The sequence below is a fragment of the Hypanus sabinus genome, chromosome 5 (assembly GCF_030144855.1).
Source record: "Hypanus sabinus isolate sHypSab1 chromosome 5, sHypSab1.hap1, whole genome shotgun sequence".
Lineage (NCBI taxonomy): Eukaryota > Metazoa > Chordata > Chondrichthyes > Myliobatiformes > Dasyatidae > Hypanus > Hypanus sabinus.
The window spans coordinates 15,742,925-15,763,057 of record NC_082710.1 but is presented as its reverse complement, the minus strand read 5'-3'; the positions used below and the strand labels follow the sequence as shown (position 1 = coordinate 15,763,057).

General features: G+C 39.7%; 1 protein-coding gene across 1 annotated transcript in view; it reads left to right on the top strand.

Moving 5' to 3' along the window:
- The first annotated feature begins 385 nt into the window (after positions 1–385).
- Positions 386–20,133, top strand: part of LOC132393868 (protein limb expression 1 homolog) — a 40,232-nt gene continuing 20,484 nt past the window's right edge. Inside the window, exons 1-3 of the mRNA XM_059969261.1 lie at positions 386–393; positions 1,050–1,177; positions 11,223–11,386. Of these exons, the coding sequence (XP_059825244.1) occupies positions 386–393; positions 1,050–1,177; positions 11,223–11,386 (300 nt within the window). The remainder of the gene's footprint in view (positions 394–1,049; positions 1,178–11,222; positions 11,387–20,133) is intronic.

The following is a 20,133-nucleotide window of genomic DNA, read 5'->3' as shown; positions in this document are numbered from 1 at the left end:
GCTTATAAATTAAAATTGAACCCATGAACACCATCTCATTTCTTTGTCTATTTCTGTTATTTTGCACTACTTATTTTAACAACTATTTAACAGATATATATATATATATATATATGCTCAATGTAACTCAATTTTATTTCTCTGTATTTGTTTTTCATTTATTTCATTGTACTGCTGCCATAAAGTGAACAAATTTCACAACATATGCCAGTGATATTACATCTGATTCTGATTCTAGTTTTTAAAAAGATACAGTTCATCTTTAACATGTTTTACTATGAATAAAACATTGTGTATTGTTTATATTTCTGTAAAAGTGATTTTTTTTTACTATATGTGCATGGATAATGCAGAAAGGCTCTTATAAAAAAAGGTAACTTCAACAATGAGAAGGTAAGGTTGGAAGTGATTGTGACAAATTATAATTGCTCAAGCATGCTGTGAGATTTCTAAATCAGTGTCATTTTGTAATTGCGACTGGAAAAAAGCTTTAAAAATACCATTCGTTATTGTGCAGGAGGTTTGAAATGCAAAATGAATTGGTGGTGATCTATGCAGCCTGTGGTTTCTCCAGATCAGTAACACACTCTCAACCAAAGTTCAGATATTGCAACAAGCGCTTTTTACTTTGGCAAGTCAAATCAAATAATGCCAACTGAAAATTGACTGGACTTAAAAAAAAACTCAACATATATTTCAACTTGTGATGCTCAACTCCCACTAGGTAGACACATTTATGTGATTCAAAGAACTGAAACAACTAAAGTCTTTGTCTGGTAGGTCACACAAGGAATTTCTTTCAATGATTAGGTGGCTGTCAGTGAGTGTTACATCAAGAAGAATGAAACAGTTGAAACGAAGCTTGTCAGATAGCCTTCCAGCTAATTAGCTCCCCATATTACAAAAGTGAGCAAGAGAGGGATAAGGACCTCTGGCTGGCTTTTCAAGCTACTCAGTGCCTGATTGGCAGATGTATACAACAAGTCTTACCAGTCCATACAGCCTCATTGGACTTCTACAGAAGCTCAGCACAGAACAGAGTAATTCAGGCATGCGGGAAGTGCTTTTATATTATCTGAAGAAGACAGGCACAAGATGGATAATAATCTGAAACCCCTGCAAGATATAGTCTCCTCTATGCTGCCTGACAAAAATCCTGCATTTATTTTTAAAGATTGTGAGTAAACTTGGTGATTTATGTTTTTTAAGTATGTATCTTCATATAGTAACAACAAATGCCAAATTACTTGAACAGGTCTGTTGGGCTGAGTTATAACTTTTGTATCTATTTCCAAATCATACACATTTCTGCAACAATAGTGGAAGTGCTAGAAGATTACTAAGTCAAATTTACTTATGACCCTTTGAATTCCATCATATCTTTTGGAGATATAATTGTGCTTCTTGTTACAGATTGATTTGTTAGTTAAAAAAACAAACTCTTGAGAAATTGAGAAGAACACATTCAAGAATGACTTTTCAAGTTGATTTTCTTTGTGCCCTTGAGGTTGTAAAAAGTATTAGTTAAACGGTTAACTTTGGACAGCCCCTTTGAAAGCAAAGACTCTTTGTTTCAAGAAATCTGAATGCTATTATGCCTGTTTCAAGGCAGTTGGTTCTGCCTTGTTCTTTGAAGTGGTTAGACTTTCAAGCAATTTATTTCATATGAAATATAAAACATTTAAGCAAAGGAAAATTATTATAACTCATTAGTTTTATCATGGCAGCCTCACCAACTCTGGAACTTTGTGGCTCTATAAAATTCACAATAATAACTATAATATAATGAAAAAGTACTGGAAGAGAGGGTTACAACATTATTTAAGATTATAGTATTTGATTGTGACTGGCCATTACAGTGCAAACAGTGAATTTCACTTCAGCTGCAAATTACTAACAGAATTTTTCTACATCTGAATTAATTGCAAGTGGGATCATGACTCCCAAACAATGCAGTTGCACTTTTAGTGGACAAAATGTAAACGTACAAATTAAATATTTTACATGAAACAACTCAGTTATCATACATGTAATTTAGATGTAAAATTAGTCAACTGCAACTATAGATGTAGCCTCAAACTGAGGCAATGAACTACTTTTGCATTATTTCTAGTAAGTAAGTTAAAGATATTCGACAAAAACATCATAATTCAAGCAATCACGGTCATGATGAAAGTCAATATGACAAGAAAACAAAAGAAGAATTCAAAGAATAGAACTTCTTCAAGACTGAAATTCAGACACAAGGTGGCAACAATTCAAACAGTGCAGACAAATAATTAAAGCGGCAGATTCAAAATCATGAAGGGAAAGAAAACTGAGAAATATATAGTGGACCTATAGGGAAATGCTGGGTCATGTTGCATTTAAAATCCATTTTGTCTTCTTGCTTTTTTTGAGTCTGTTTGAATTTCTGGCACTTACAATCCTACATTTACAGATTAAAAGTGTTTATACCTCACTTAGCTTTTGAAATCACTCTCTTGCGAAAGATTTTAACAAATGCTTCCATCAACTATGTGATGAAGAGAGAGGTTTAGCATGTGATTATACTGTTTGTATGGTACTTGATAAGATAACAGATAATCCTTTCTAGTGTTGAAAGACCTGTCATGTTGATGCACTCCATTCCCAGTCTCTGCTCGCTGTTGAAAAATCTCCAAGCACCACTTCCACCCAGTACCAAAATTTAAAGTTTAATTGGCTACAAAGTTCAAAGTTAAGATGCTTCCCTAATTTAAAACCAATATTATCAGAAATGAATTGATATAATCTGAACTATCTGGAACAATAATACAACCTTTCAATCTGTGAGTTATTTTAAAATGTAACTTACTTCTGTGGCTTAGCTTCATTTTGTAAGGCATTACATTTTGCAATTATAAAATGAGTCAAGATTAATAGTTTCAAATAGGAAAGGAAAGCTTTCAGTCTAAAAGATATCACAGTATTGTGTTGTTTTATGTTTTATCTTGCTGTATGGTTAAATTGCAATGCTGGAGTTCCAGTTTTATGTAGAATAATTAATTGATAGCACACATAAACTTTTTGGAACAACAGATGGTTAAGAATTATAACCCCACTTCCATCCACAGCAGTTGTTTGCTGATTGTGTGGCAAGATACAGGTAATGATTGCAAAACAATTAGATTTGATCCCTTAAAGTGTTTAACTTTAAAACACAAATCCTATTTGAATGAATCACATAGTTTGTAACAAAGGCTATTTGTACTTTAAAGGCAGCAGCATCCCTATTTTCCTAGTGTAACTAATATTCAATGACAGTGAAGTCCATAGACTACTGAGACACCACTTTTATCAATCACCAGACACTTAATGTTTAAAATATAGAGCCAGCAAAGGGAAACACATGCTGCATGGCTACTTAGAACTTTCCATACATCAAGCTTAGAACCCATCATATATAAATATTGCTTTTCCACTGCTAGAAACCTCTTAGAAATGACTGATTCTACATTTGATTCATTCAGTGACATGAACTCTTAAGGCTTTCCTTTGAATTTTTGAGCACAGTTTTATTCTCAGAAATGGCAAAATGATTAAAGGCAAACACTAAGTATACCAAGTTTTCTGTTTTTACTTTCTGACCTCCAGCGCACACGGTATTTTGCTTTACCGCTCAGCAATAGTACCTGAAATAAATCTTTGGGAAGAAAGACTCCAGGTACCAGAATCTAAAAATAAAAGCATAAAATGCTAGAGACATGGAATAGCTCAGTGTGCGCCTATTGGAAACAGAAAAGAGATAATATGGATTATAGTGATTTAATTATTTGATGATCCATCTGGAAATGAAGTCTGAAACCTGAAAGCTGCCCCCTCAACCAATGGAGTTAGTAAATATAACACAAATGAATATATTGTTTTCCTCCTTTGTAATCAAATAGTAAACAGGATTTGTTGAAAAAGGTGAAGATATTTTATGCCAGGCAACTTTAAGCCTATTTCAACAGAATCAGTTTTAGGAACATCTTGTTCATTGAGCAGGGAATTTTGAGGGAAGAATTCTTTTCATTTAAATGTAATTATTTTGCATGCTGATTTTGATTCATTTGTTAAAAATCATTTTAAGTGTTAAGCAAATTGTGGTATTCATAAGAATTTGAATTTTTTTATTGAGAATACAAGGCTCATCCTTAAAATCAAAAACCCAAGAGACCACCATGAAACCTTCCATGAGCCTTCAACATAAAAAGTTAAAGAAACACATAATGCCTATTTTAGGTATAATTCATATTCTGTTATGAATTAGAACAATTTCATTTTGGCCCATCTCACAGCTTATTAATTTTAACCTATCCCTAATTAATTTTTCCTACAACCTATTTTCTGTACAATTCTGTCACAGTTCCCTCCTCGTCCCACCCCTGCTGATTTTGAGTATGCCTGCAGTAAGTGGATTGAAACTGGAGATAAACTGGTTCTAAACAGGTTTCATCAATAACCGAACTTGTGTAAGGTCACCAACAACAGATCTTTGCAAAAACATCTAAAAATATTGCTTGGAATGAGGAGGTTCTAGTTCATCCATTTAAAATTGAAAACTGCATGTGTGGTGCAACCAGCTATCTGTCAGATTATAAAACGGAAGATTACAGGTGGATTTGAACTCTTGGCTCAGGTTGTACTGATAATGTGCCATTGGTCATATGCAGAAAATAAAACATTTGCTGCACCTTGTTATGGTATCTTTTGGGTGTGCAGTACTGTGCAAAAGTTTCAGGCACATATATCTAACTATGATTCCTTACACATTTGCACAGTACTATAGTAATTTCATGTATTGCATTGTACTGCTGCTGCAAAAGGTAACAAATTTCATGACACAGGTGATAAACCTGACTTTGATATGCGTCATTATTGTGAATTGAGAGTGGGAGGGGGTAGGCAGAGGGGAATCTTGGTTGGATAAAGGGGAAGGGAGAGGGGAGAGGAGAGAGTGTGAAGCACCAGAGAGGCATTCTGTAATGATCAATAAACTAATTGTTTGGAATCAAATGGCCTTGCCTGGTGTGTCAAAGCAGAGTGTATCTGCACCCTGCACCAGCCCCACCCTTAGCACTCCTTCTCTGTCACCTATCCCACAACCGTCCCACAGCACCTTTCACTTACTATTCCCAACACCCTTTGCTCCTACCAGATTTACAAACTTGCTCTCCACTCCACATTGACAAATATAGTACTGTGCAAAAGTCTTAGGCACCTTAGTTATATATGTGCCTAAAACATTTACACAGTACTGTACTTAAAAGCAGTAATTCACTATGAATCAGTACAAGAACTAAAGGGATACACCATGAATGATCTTTCAACAAGAAAGTCCATTGACTTAAAACCTTATCTCTACTTCTCTCTCCAGATGCTGCCTGACATGATGAATATTTCTAGCATTTCTTTTGTTCATTGCAGACTTCCACCATCTGAAATATTTTGCAATGTTAAATACTTGTGAACTGCATTTTATGTTCGGTCCGGACAACCTGCTGACAGATTTGGTGAACACCAACAATGCAAACTTACTCCGTGCAGCCCTGAGGTGAAGGATTATGGGCTGGTACCTGCAAATGAGGCAGGTTGTTTGCAACCTTGATGTTATATACAACCCCGTCACGTGTTTTTGGATAAGACCAGTTTATCTATTGACTAACATAGACCGTAAGACCATAAGACATAGGAGTATAATTAGTCCATTTGGCCCATCAAATCTGTTCTGCCATGTTTTCCCCATTCAACCCCATTCTCCTGTCTTCTTTCTGTAACCTTTGAGGCCTTTACCAATTAAAAACCTACTAACGTCTGCTTTAAATATACCCCAGGACTTGCCCTCCACAGGTGTCAGTGACAATGAATTCCACAGACTCACCACCGTCTGGGTTCTCTGACATTAACCCTTTCATTTCTGTATCATTCTCATGGACTTGCACTGGACCCGCTTCACTGCCAGCACATCCATTTGTAGGTATGGAGCCTAAAACTGCTTGTACTATTCTATATCCAGTCTGACTAGTGCCTTAAAAAACCTCAGCATTACATCCTTGCTTTTATATCATAGTCCTCTTTAAATGAATGCTGGAGTTGTATTTGCCTTCCTCACCACCAACTCAGCCTGAAAGTTAACCTTAAGGGAATTCTGCACCAGGACTCCCAAATGCATTTGGGCCTCCAATTTCTGAATTTGCTTCCTGCTTAGAAAATAGTTTATGCTTTTATTCATTCTACTGAAGTGCATAACCCATACACTTCCCTACACGGCATTCCACCTGCCATCCCTAACCCCCACCCTCCTGGGCAGCCTTTGATTCTGCAGCTGTCTTGACTTGTTTGCCGATGAAATCCATGTCCACACTCTTCCTTCCTCTAGACCAGGGGTCAGCAACCTTTACCTCTGAAAGAGCCACTTGGACCCGTTTCCCACAGAAAATAAAACACTGGGAGCCGCAAAACCCGTTTGACATTTAAAATGAAATAACACTGCATACAACGTTTTTTTTGCCTTTATGCTATGTATAAACAAACTATAATGTGTTGCATTTATGAAATTGATGAACTCCTGCAGAGAAAACGAAATTACATTTCTGCATGCAACAAAAACATTTTGAACTCCGAAAAAAAGACGTTGGGTTGAAGGTTACTTTTAAGTAAAATACTCAATGTCTATTTGAGTCCTTCTTGTATTTATGAAAAACGCCGAACTTAAATTTTCCGCCAGCAGCAAACCAAAAATTACGTCAGCCAGCTGTCAGCCTGAAAAGTAAAAGGACTATTTCACTGAACAATGAAAAAATATGAATATTCCTAAAATAATAGGCAATTAAAATATTTATCATACTTGGTTAATTGGATTTCTGCTCCTGGACCTCAGCGCACAGCGTCTGCACATCAGGGCTGTATGACGTCACCTTCATCTTTACACAGGATCGCAAGCTGTCATCTGTGAGGCGTGCGCGGTTTGTTTTTAATAAAGTTCATGTTGGAGAACACCTGCTCACATACATATGTGGATCCAAAGATCGACAGGACTCCAAGCGCATACTTTTTAATGTTTACATAAATGTCGGGGAAAGCATTCTATGTTTCGAACACAAGTTTGTCCAGTTGGAGGAGGTTTTCAATATCACTCCTTTTGTGATTCTGAGCAAGAACGGCCTTCTGACGGGCAACATCTTCAAGGTCTGCTGTCAAGCGTCTAAACTTGGACACCCATATGTCTTCGTCGGCTATGTCGGCCAGTTCCATCTCAAGATCAGGTTTACTCACACCTGCCAATGCAGTCGTATTCAGTAGAGATGAATCGATGCTTAGGGAAGTGACCGGGAAGGATAATGTGTTTTTTTTTCCTCTCTGAACTCACAGAAGCGTTTCCCAAACGATGTTTGCATTGCGATAATTGCAGAATGTAAATACTCCGAATTTATCATGTCGTGACCTTGTTTGAACTCTCTCAAATTGGGGAAGTGAGACAAAGTGCCTTTCTGTCAATCTCTGGAAAGCACTGTCAACTTGCGCTCGAATGCCAAAACATCCTCCATCATGTGCAGGGCTGTGCGTCCTTTCCCCTGAAGAGCTGTGTTCAGCGTGTTCAGGTGCGCTGTCATGTCTACCATGAAGTGTAGCTTTTCCAGCCACTCTGGCTGTTCCAGCTCAGGAAAGGTGAGCCCTTTGCTGCCCAGGAAAGTTTTCACTTCTTCCAGACACGCGACAAAGCGTTTCAGCACCTCCCCTTTGGACAGCCACCAGACTTTGTTGTGCAGCAGGAGATCAGAATATGCGCTTTCCAGCTCGTCCAGCAACAAACGGAATTGACGGTGATTTAAACTTTTTGCCATTATTTTATTGACAATCTGAATGACAACATCCATTACTTCTGTGCATTCCGGAGGAAATGTTTGAGCGCACAGTGCCTCTTGGTGCAAGATGCAGTGAAAAGTCAGCAGCTTTCTGTCCAGCGACTTCTGCAGTAAAGCCACAAATCCCTTGGTGCGTTCCCGTCATATTCGGTGCCCTGACACCAGTAGCTACTGACACCAGATGGGTGGTCTTTATTCCTTTGGCTCTTAAACAATTCAAGACAGCCTCACAGATGTACTCCCCCCCTGTGTTTGGCCTTTTAGAGGTATCAACTCAATCATTTCTTCCTGTGGCCCAGCAGTTTACATACTGGCAGAACAGCGCTATTTGTTCAATATCACCTTTGTCTTTAGACTCGTCACAGGCAATCGAGTAGGCCACAGCTGAATTGATGTCTTTAATTTGCTGTCTTGTGATGTCTTCTGCCATTTTTATGGTTCTGTCTTTGACAGTCTTTGCAGAGAGGGGCATATCCCTGATTTTCTGCACAATTTCACTCTTGTTTTTAAAGTCCGTGAATAGATGTTCTGAAATCTTAATGAAAGATTCTTTTATATATTCACCATCTGTAAACTGCTTCCCGTGCCTGACTATTTCCTGAGCGGCAATATAACTGGCGTATGTCGTTGATTTTCCTGACTTCATCCATTTCTGGAAATGATTTTTGCTCAGATCAACCTTCCGCATCAGTTCCGAAACGGCTTTTTTTCTCTCATCTCCATCCGGATATTTTTGAGCAAAGGCTGCATGTTTATTCTGGAAATGCCTTGCGACATTTGACTTTTTGTTGTTTGCTAGTTTCTCATTGCATATTAAGCAATCTCATATGTAAACCAGTCTCGTCAACAGTGAAAGCAAATGAATCTGTCCACGTATCATTAAACGTTTTGTTTTCTTCAGTCACTTTTCTGTTTTTAGAATTCTCCATAGTTGGCTTACCTTGGATCGAAAAATTAAAGAAATCGCGCACTGACGGGTGTCAGGTATTGGCAGTGGTGACGTATATTAATAGCGATAAAAACACGTTGTAGCGGTGTGCTCACGCAGTCAGTAAACTGCAGTCGAATAACTTTATTCGAACTAAACAGCCTTGCTTTTAAGCCTCCCTCAACCCAGCCCCCATGGGCGCGGATGCTGCAAAAGACGCGTACTCACAAACCCCCGTAGGCTATCTCCCTTAGCCTGAACGCTGGCTAATTGCGAGCCGTTTCGGATGTGCCAGGAAATGTGTCGCCACAAAGTCTTATTTAGATTGTACAAGATCACCATAATCTTCAAATTTAGAATTACATTTCAAAAGCTAACAAACTAACATAAAATACATTTTAATTAAATACTGGCCAATTATTTCCCAAAGCCACAGGGAGCCGCAGCACAGAGGTGAAAGAGCCACAAGTGGCTCCGGAGCCGCGGGTTGCCGACCCCCGCTCTAGACAAACACATCTGGCGAAACCCCAGAAATAAAAATAGAAAATGCTGGTAACGCTCAGCAAGGCATGCCGCACCTGCAGAGATATAGGGTTAATGTTTCAGGTCTATGTTCCGACATGTAAATAGACCTGAAATCTGAACTGTTTCTCTCAGTGTAAATGCCACAACTCTGAACTAATTCCACAAGCTGCAGACTTTTAACCTGCAGCTGATGTTCATGGCGTTCTTTTTTATTTGCACAATTTGCCTTGCGTATTACATGTTTGTCAGTGTTTGTATATAATTTTCATAATCTCAATTATATTTCTTTATTTTACTGTACTGCCTGCAGGAAAATGGCCAGAAGAGCCTATCTCTGCACTACTTTTCTCTGACCCTATGAATCTCAAGGGAGTACCGTATATGGTAACATCTGCGTCCTCTGATATAAATTTACTTTGACTTGACTTTATGATGCTACCTGACCTGCTGAGTGTTGTTCGAATATTTTCTCTTTTTATTTCAATTTTCCGGGATCTGCAGGGTTTTATGTTCATATCATAGGGCAGCTTCCCTCACTCTAATAAACTCAGAGTTATCCAGCACCCTGCTACCTGTGTCCTGACTGCACCATCTCCCTTTCAACTGTTAACCCGACTGACACTAGTTACGCAATGTCGTTGTCGTCAAATTCTTACTGTTGTTTTGTCTCACTTCTTGATGCCTGAACCTGCTCCCAACCCACAGTCCTCCTCACTCCTCTAATTCTGGTCTCTTCCTCATCCTCAGTGATTGTCTCCACCCCTGTAAAGTGTGTCCCCAGTCGCCAAAGCAATCACCTACACGCGAATGTCTGCAGATGCTGGAAATCCAGAGCAACACACACACACACACACACACACACAAAATGCTGGAGGAACTCAACAAGTCAGGCAGCGTCCTGGAAATTAATAAACAGGCTGAGACCCTTCTTCAGGAATGGAAAGGAAGGGGGAAGGTGCCAGAATTAAAAGGTGTGGGAAGGGGAAGGAGGATAGCTGGAAGTTGATGGGTGAAGCCAGGTGGGTGGGAAAGGTAAAGGGTGGAGAGGAAGGAATCTGATAGGAGAGGAGAGTGGACCAGAGGAGAAAGGGAGGTGAGAAGAGGTAGGAGGCCAGAGTGTAGGAGGGGGAGGGAATTTTTTACCAGAAGGAGAAATCATCTGCCAGTCTGTTCTCCTTCCCCTCCCACCACCTTCTTATTTCAGCTTCTTCCCCCTTCCTTTCCAATGGGTTTCAGCCAGAAATGTCTCTTTATTCCCCTCCATAGATGCTGCCTGAACTGCTGAGCTCCTCCAGCATTTCATGTTAATGGCTCTCTCAGCCCTCTGACTTACTTTAATTTGACAAAGGCTTTGGTGATCTGCCCCAACATTTCTTCTGTGGTTTGATATACAGCAGGGGTGTCGAGCTCATTTTAGGTCACGGGCCGGATTGGGCAAAATGCAGCTTCATGTGGGCCGGATCAGTCGCAAATTCACAAATTCCATTTCTTATGAAGAAGACTGCTGAGCAAGCATTATTTTTATGATTGGTATTAACTTACAATCATAGGCTTCATATCACCGGGCCATTAATAATTAAAATAATAGATCTATCTAAAATGATCTCGCGGGCCGGATATAATTGTACGCCGGGCCGGATATGGCCCGCAGGCCTTGAGTTTGACACCTATGATATACAGGCTTGATTTTCCAATGCTTTTGTGAATGCCTTGGCATTTCTTTTTGCCATTTCAAAAGTACCGTACAAAGGAAATAACAGCTGTTGTAAATAATTCTTATTCAGAGACAAAGAATGAATTACGTCTGCTACTGTTAACTGGCCTGCCAATGAGGATAAGAAAGAGGTTTGTTGAATTTTAATTTCTAAACTCAGAGAACCATTTTCTTTGCCTTCGAACAGTGAACGTGGTAGAAGCATTGCAGGAGTTTTGGGAGAAGAAAAGAAATCAAGGAGCTGTCTTTAAGAATGGAAGTCTCGTTGTGTATGAGTCCGTGCCTTCTATTCTTGCACCACATGTCTGTTATGTAACTCTGCCAGGAGGCAGCTGCTTTGGCAACTTCCAGGTAAATGGCATTTAACATATATATGTGTATTTTCTGTTAGAGTGTTTATAATTACAATGGTTTCAAGAACTCTGCAACTCATGTTCTCATTATTAATTATTTTGGCATTTATGCAAATAATTTTATGCAAATTTATGCAAATATGCAGTTTGTCTTTTGCACATTGTCAGTCTTTGTGTGTAGTTTTTCACTGATTCTATTGTACTTCTTTGTTCTACTGTGAATGCCTGCAATAAAATAAAATTCAGGGTGGAAAATGGTAACATACATACTTTGATTATAGAACATAGAACATGGACATCTACAGCACATTACAGGCCCTTCAGCCCACAATGTTGTGCCAACCATGTAACCTACTCTAGAAACTGCCTAGAATTTCACTTCCCCCTCCACTACCATCACCGGCCATGCGTTCCATGAACCCAGCACTCTCTGTGTGAATATATTCACATTGAACTATTCTATGTTCTATGAACTTTGAATTTACTCTTGGCACTTCTCTCCCAGGAACTCTTTGCAACATCTCTTATGTTTCTTTGCATGCAGTATGCCATAATTGCTGATGGGATTTATTTATATTTTGCTATAATCACAAGCCATTCAAGCAAACAAATAAAAAAAAGAATGTTGCCTTTCTAGTATTGTGGCGACCCATTTCCTGGCACATCCGAACCGACTCACAATTAGATGGCCTACGGGGCTTTGCGAGCACAGAGCTTTGGAGCCTCTGCGCCACGGGGGGCAGGTTGAGGGAGGCTTAAAAGTGAGGCTGAGGATTTCGAATAAAGTTTTTTCCTTCGACTGCAGTTACCGACTCCGTGTCGTAATTTTAGCGCTGCGTGTAGCACACCGCTACAATATCGTATTAAATCTTTGAAAATGACCAACAATTAAATTCCAGAGACTTTTGACAAACACACTGAAGTATTTTTAAAGAAAATTTTAAAGGGACTTAAAGAGAAATGAGCTTTATTTGTCACATGTCCATCGAAGCAGTGAAATCCATCATTTGCTTCAATTCAAATCAGTGAAGAAGCTACAGAACGTTATAAAATTACTCAGCACCATCATGGGTACTAGCCTCCATTGTATGCAAGACATCTTCAAGAAGTGGTGCCTCAGAAAGGTGGTGTCCATTATTAAGCCCCCATCACCCAGGACCTACCCTCTTCTCACTGTTAACTTCAGGAAGGAGGTACAGAAGCCTGAAAGCACACACTCAGAGATTCAGGAAGAGCTTTTCCCATTCTGCCATCTGATTCCTAAATGGACATCGAACCTCACTTTTTATATTATTTCTATTTTTGCACTTTTTAAATCTATTTAATATACACATATATACTTACTGCAATTCACGTACTTTTTTTCTATATTACCATGTATTGCATTGTACTGCTGCTACTAAGTTAACGAATTTCACAACATATGCTGGTGATATTAAAACTGATTCTGATTCTGAACATTGTACTGCGGAGCCCACGTTGGTGCCACGCTTCCAGTGCCAACATGGCAAGCCTACAACTTACCAACCCTAACTTGTACACCTTTGGAATATGAGAGGATATAGGAGCTCCCAAAAGAAACCCACACGGCCGCGGGGAGAACGTGCAAGCTCCTTACAAAGAGTGGCAGGCATTGAACCCCAGTTGCAGATCTCTGGTGCTGTGAAGAAATTATGCCAATCATTGTTACTGTACCAGTCCCTCTCGTTCTCCTATTTATCAGGGTCAGACAACAGAGAGACATGTTTGGTGTTCCTTCTGCAGAACCCAATTCTCTCAGCCCGATACTTAAGTTCTTTTGCAAAAAAAATCAGAGACACCAAAAACTAAAATACACTGATGTCCTTCAGTGAATCCATGAAAAGAATGCATTCACATATTAAAGTAGAAAGGCCAGGCAGGCTTTGGTTTCACCCTCCCAAGGATGCACACTTGCTGTAACAACACATTGATTTATTTAACCTTCTTCCACATATGGATTGACCATTTATCTTCCCACTCACATCTGTTCATGGACTTTTTTACCAGAAGAATTTGGGAATTCAATGTTCTGTGCATGCATCTAGAGTACAGTAAGTCCTCGGGTTAAGAACGTCCGACTTATGGACAACTTGTACTTACAAACGGACTGCCATAAAGCCAATTATATTAAAAATTCATCGGCTCAAGGAAGGAGAACGCCGTCTGCCATTTTAAGTCAGAGCTGTGTTGAATGTGTAACTTAGTACTTGGCTTAAAATTTTCCCTTATTTACCCTTGTAACCATGCCTCCAAAGCATAAATCCGATGCAAGTGCAGGTGATGCATCAAAGAAAAGGAAAACGATCACGATTGAAAATAAAGTGGAAATAATCAAGCGTTTAGAAAGAGGTGAAACGCCTTCAGTCATTGGAAAAGCGTTAGGCTATGGTCGGTCAACGATTGGAATAATTTTAAAGGATAAAGTGAGAATAATGGAGCATGTGAAAGGCCCTGCCCCGATGAATGCTACAATTATTACTAAGCAACACAGTGGTTTAATTATTGAAATGGAAAGGCTATTGATAATTTGGTTAGACAATCAAAATCAATGTACTATGCCTATTAGCCTTACTTTAGTGCAAGAAAAGGCTCAAAAAGGCAAGAAAAGGCTAGTGCAGCTGCACGTGCAGCAAGTGAAGGTGATTGTGATGAAGAACTTGTTGCGAGTAGGTATTATTATTATTATTAAGCACTGTATTATTATGTTTAAGGTGTTTTGGTGTATTTGGAAGTATTTTATATGCATAGAAGGGTAAAATATATGCTATATAGTAAGACAAACACTTGACTAACTGACGCTAAATAAGAACCGTATGTACCTGTTCTGACTTACTTACAAATTCGACTTAAAGACAGACTTAGAAATAGATCTCGTTCGTAAAGTCTTAGGCACATATATAAACTGTAGCTTGGGTGCCTCAAGCTTTTGCACAGTACTGTAGTATTTTTATGTATTTCACTGTACTGCTGCTGCAAAGAAGCAAACAGATTCCATGACATATGTGAGAGATGGTAAACCTGATTCTGATGTGGGTCTCTATTGTGGACTGAGAGTGGGAATGGAGCAGGGAGAGAGAATCATGGTTGGAGAAAGTGGACGGGAGATGGAAGGGAGGGGGGAAGCATTAGAGACATTCTGTAATGGTCAATAAACCAATTGTTTGGAATCAAATGACCTTGCCTGGTGTCGCAGGATTGGGTATGTCTTCACTGGCAGCACCCACTGCCTGGCACTCCTTTTTCTGCCACCCGTCCCACACCCCTTCCACAGCACTCCTCCCTGCTCCCACCAGATTTACAAACTCGCTCTCCCCTCTACGTTGACAAGTACAGCACTGTGCAACAGTCTTACGTACGTACCTAAGACTTTTGTACAGTACTTTACTTTTCCAATAGTAGAGATATTAAATAATTAATAGAGGGCCACTTTTAATGGGACGGTCTCTGTTACTCAATGTGTTATGAAGTGTTATTACATCACTCATTATCCATAATTCCCACATGTCACATGTATAAAATTTCCTTTGGATTTTTGATGGAATTGAGAAACAAACGCGAGGCAGTTCATGTAAGAGAGGGCAAACTTCAGAATGCATTCCCTCACTCAGAGTTCTATTAAAGATTAAGTGAAAAAGAAATAAGAAATAGACGCAGTTTTGCAAGCGAAGTTTGGATAAGTACTTGGATTGGAGGAGTATGGAGAGTTGTGCTCTAAGTGCAATGAATGGGACTAGGCATAATAGTTTGGCATGGACTAAATAGGCCAAATGGCCTGTTTCTGTGCTGTAGCGCTCAATGACTGTAGGATATTGGAATGGACAAATAATAATGACTAGCACATCTGGCTACTTTCATTGAGTAAATATTACAGATTGCTCTTCCACATGGTTAGAACTTCCCTCTGTTCATATCCCAGGTTGTCAGTCCATAATGAAATATGGTTATCCACCCACCAGCAAGATTCCCCACCTTCAAAACCCAGGGCATTACTACTCATTAAAAATTTAACCATACCAGCTGAGTCAATACTGTAACATGTTCAGAGGCCGGATATCTAGTGGCAAGTGATTCGCCTACTGAGATCTCAGTGCTTTTCCATCATCAACAAGGAATGTGCTGGAGTATTTTCCATTCAGCCAGGACAGTGTAAGCCTGACAGTTTTCAAGAAGCTCAACATCATTTGAGCAAAGTGACCAACTTGATTGGCAACACACCAACTAGCATTTAATCCCTTCAGTGCTAACACATAGTGGCTGACTTTGCTGAATGCATTACCACTCTGATAGTACCTCCTAAACCTACAATCTCCATCAACAAGAAGACAAGAGCTGCAGGCGCTTCGTGATATCATCACAGGACCTAAATCCTGGAACTCCCTCCCCAGCTGTACTGTGGAAGGACCTTCTTCAGTGTGGCAGATAAAAAATGTGTTTTGCCAGTGCCATCTCAAGGACAGGAAGGTGTGGGCCTTACTCGAGAAGCCCAGACTCCAAAAATAAATTAAAAAGGGGGGTCATGTGGTATTGTAAACATGACCATTTGGTCACATTCTAGCCAGAATCATCGTGGAAGAAAATTCTGAATAAAGGGTTACAATAAAGCTGTTAAGACCCTGCACCTTTGTTTAATTAGCAATATGCCTAGTGATGACCATAGTGCAAAGCAACACTGCAAACAAGCTAGAAACAGTGAAGGTGGACCCTATGGGCGGTCAAGTTTCTGACAATTAAACAGCGTGCCTGGTTTTCCTTCACCTGTCTGGTACTAACATATAAAACAAGTTATATTTTTGTACTTTAATGACTTACTAGACCTAAGGATTTAATGAACCTTCTTTATATCATAAATAAAAACCCATGATTTGGCCTGGGTTCTCAGCAGGCTTCCAATAATTTATCTTGGTTTCAAGGATGTTCTAACAACCCACTTCTGTATTGTGGGCAGAAAAGAGACAGTCTCTGGCATTTTCGTGAGAACTGATAAGATGCACAAGATTGACTTTTTTTAAACTTTGACTGATGTAATTGGCTTTCTGTGTGCACGTATTAAAAAAGGCAGTGATGATTGCTCTTTGGAAGACTTGACTATTGCATTGTTATTGAGTCATTCTTCCCTAATTCATGAATAAAGGTATTCTCTAGTCCTATGTCCAATTTATTAGAGATCAATTTTAATTGAATTTCCTTAGCAAATTAATTTCCCTAAATCATTCAATCCCAGAACATGAAAAAGACTGAACAACTGATCATAGCTGTGTAGTCTCGTTTAGAAAATGCTGTACATCTTTTCCTCATATCTCCAAAGTAATTTTCTTTTCAATTCTATTTTCAATGTCAAGTTGTAAGTTCTTGTTGAATCAATTTCAATCACCATTTCAGACAATCTATTCCACAGAAAGCATAGAAGTAGTGAGATAATTTCTTTATTTGCTAGATAGTAGTTATACAATACTGTGCAAAAGACTTGGATATATATATACAGCTAGGGTGTCTAAGACTTTTGCACAGTATTGTATTTGTCAATGTGGAGCAGGGAACAAGTTTGTAAGTCTGGTGAGAGCATATGATGTAGAGAATGGTGAGATTGAAGAACCACAGGAGGGGTGTAGGACAGGCGGCAGAGAAGGAGCACCAGGGGTTGTGGGTTGTGCCGGACTAAGTTCTGAGACACCAGGCAAGGATATCAGATTCCATATAACTGGTTTATTGATCTTTACAGAATGTCTCTCTGGGGTTTCCCATTTCCTCCCCTCTCCCTTCCCCTTTTCCCAACCATGCTTCCTCTCTCTACTGCCCCCTTCCCACTCTCAGTCCACAAGTAGCCAAGTGGTTAAGGCTTTGGGCTGGCAATCTGAAGGTCGTTAGTTCGAGCCTCAGCTGAGGCAGTGTGTGTGTCCTTGAACAAGGCATTTAACCAGACACTGCTCCTGCACATATATAGGCCAGTGGTGGCAGCTGGTGCAGTATGGACAAGACAAGACAATACAGAACCATATCATCACTCGCATATGTCATGAAATTTGTTTTTTTTTGTGGCAACGGTACAGTGCAATACATAAAATTACTACAGTACTGTGCAAAAGTCTTAGGCGTCTTAGCTATATATATGTGCCCAAGACCTTTGCACAGTACTGTACTTATCAAGGTGTAATAGATTGTGCATCTTAAAAAAAATCAAATATAATTCTAAATTATATGTTCAAGGGTGACATGAACCTGCCTGCAAGTACAAGAACCTGAAGCACCGTGATAACAGGGTGGTTTGCACAACACTATTACAACTCGGGGCATTCCGGAGTTCAGAGTTCAATTCCGACGCTGACTGTAAGGTGCCTGCGAGCTGAGTAGGTTTACTCTGGGTGCTCTGGTTTCCTCCATAGTCCCAAGACCTAGTGGTTAGTAGGTTAACTGGTCATTGTAAGTTGCCCTGTGTTAAGCAGATAGATTTCTGGGCAGTGCAGCTTGTTGGTCTGGTAGGGCCTGTTCTGCACCATATCTCTAAATAAACAAACTCTACCTGCCGAGCGCTACAGAAGCTGCTCCTGCTTTTAGAAGTGCACTCCCAACCCAAGAGACATTGGGCCTCCAGTTCAGACTGGTAATTTATAGTTAGTCAGTTACAAGGACTCACCATTCACCTCTCTCATATCCCAGTGGATTCCAGCTGTTATTTTTTCCCTGTAGGGCACCAAAGTTCCCGCATAAAAGACAATAGTGCTCAATAGAGTTACTAATAGGATCGACTGTATTCCAGGCTGTACAAATGTTCTATTTTGCTTGCAGCTTATAACTCATCACAGTAATGGTCAAGTTATTACTTCATTTCACTTTGAAAAGAATACTCATCTAATGAAGTCTCTCAATGATTATTTTCAAGAGCCACAATAGTTCATTTTATTTCTATGTCAAAACTTTTCCAGATGGACTTTGCTGTGATAATCTGTACTGGCAAATTTGACATTTAAAACTGTATTGCCGCATAGCTGACCTTCTAGAAAATTCCCACTTCTCTGCCTAAGACCAAAGTATTCATTCTTAACAAGGACTCCTCATCTCACGTTTTTTATATTTATTGCTTATTTATTATTATTTTTAAAATTTCTTTCTTTTTCTATTTCCACACTTTGTTGGCTTCTACCCTCTGGTTGAACTCCCAGACTGGGCAGCCTCTCATTGATTCTTCTGGTTGTTATTCTATATATTTACTGAGCATGCCCACAAGGAAAAGAATCTCAGGGTTGTATATGGTGACATATATGCAGTTTGATAATAAATCTAGTTTGAACTTTGATCTAACCAGGCAGCATGGTAGCAAAACAGTTAGCAGAATGCTTTGCAGTAACAGTTGTAAGATTGGAGTTCAGTTCACACTGCTATCTGTCAAGTCAGTACATTCTCCCCACATCCATGTGAGCTTCCTCTGGGTGCTCTGATTTCCTCCCAGACTCCAAAGATATACAGGTTAGGGCTTATGAGTTGTGGGCATGCTATTTTGGTGCTGGAAGCATGGTGACAATTGCCGACTGCCCAGCACAATCCTCACTGATTTAATGCAAGGAACTGATAATGTTATTCTACACATATAATTATAGTGATGCTTCCAACTATTTTTGAGATACAGTACTGTGCTAAAGTATTAAGCACTATATATAGCTAGAGTGCCTGAGACTTGTGAACTGTCCTGTACTGCACTTGTGAACGTGGAGTGGAGAGCAAGTTTGTAAACCTGGCAGGAGCAAAGGATGTTGGGAATGGCAAGGACAGTGCTGCAGGAGGGGTGTGGGGCAGGAGGCAAAGCAGGAGTGTCAGGGGCAGAGAGGGTAGCATGGGTGCAGACACAAGACAAGATAATTTGATTCCAAACAATTGGTTTATTGATCATTACAGAATGTCCCTCTGGTGCTTCCCACTCCCTCTCCTCCCCCTTTCCCTTTTTCCAACCATGATTCCTCTCTCCCTGCTCCCTTTCCACTCTCAGTCCACAAGAGAAACCTATATCAGAATCAAGTTTATCATCACTCACGTGCCACGAAATGTGTTTTTTATTGGGGGGGGGGTGCACAGTAGGGCAATACATTGCATTACTACTCTAAAAAAGTTGTAGGCACCTTAGCTATGTACAGTGTATGTGCCTAGGACTTTTGCACAGTACTGTAAGTGTCTTCCCTTTGGCTCTACAAAGATCCTGCTCACTGCTAACAATATTTAGGTTCCTGAAATTAAAGTCTATAAGAAATGAAAGACTGAGATGGTATGGGTAAGGTAACAAAATGGAAACTGTTCAAGTTACCAGATGGCTCAAGAGTCATGCTACTGGGGGTCCGTGTGGAAAAGTCTTCTCACACCAAAGGCAGTAATAATTTCAAACTCATTGCCTGTTAAAGGGTGTGGGGTGGAGAGGTGCTGGAATTAGTGGAGGCTCATTAGTGTAGTGGTTAGAAAAATCCTATTACAGTTCCAGCAATCCAGGTTCAATCCCCATCACTGTCTCTAAGGAGTTCATACATTCTCCTTGTGACCTCGTGGGTTTTCTTCAGGTACCCCAGTTTCTTCCCACGTTCCAAAGACATATGGGTTAGTAGCTTAGTTGGTCACATGGGTATAATTGGATGGCGCGGGCTCACTGGGACAGAAAGGGCCTGTTACCGTGCTGTATCTCTAAATAAATAAAATAATACATCAATTAGGGTTTTCAAAGGGGAACTGAATCTGCAACTGAGGGAC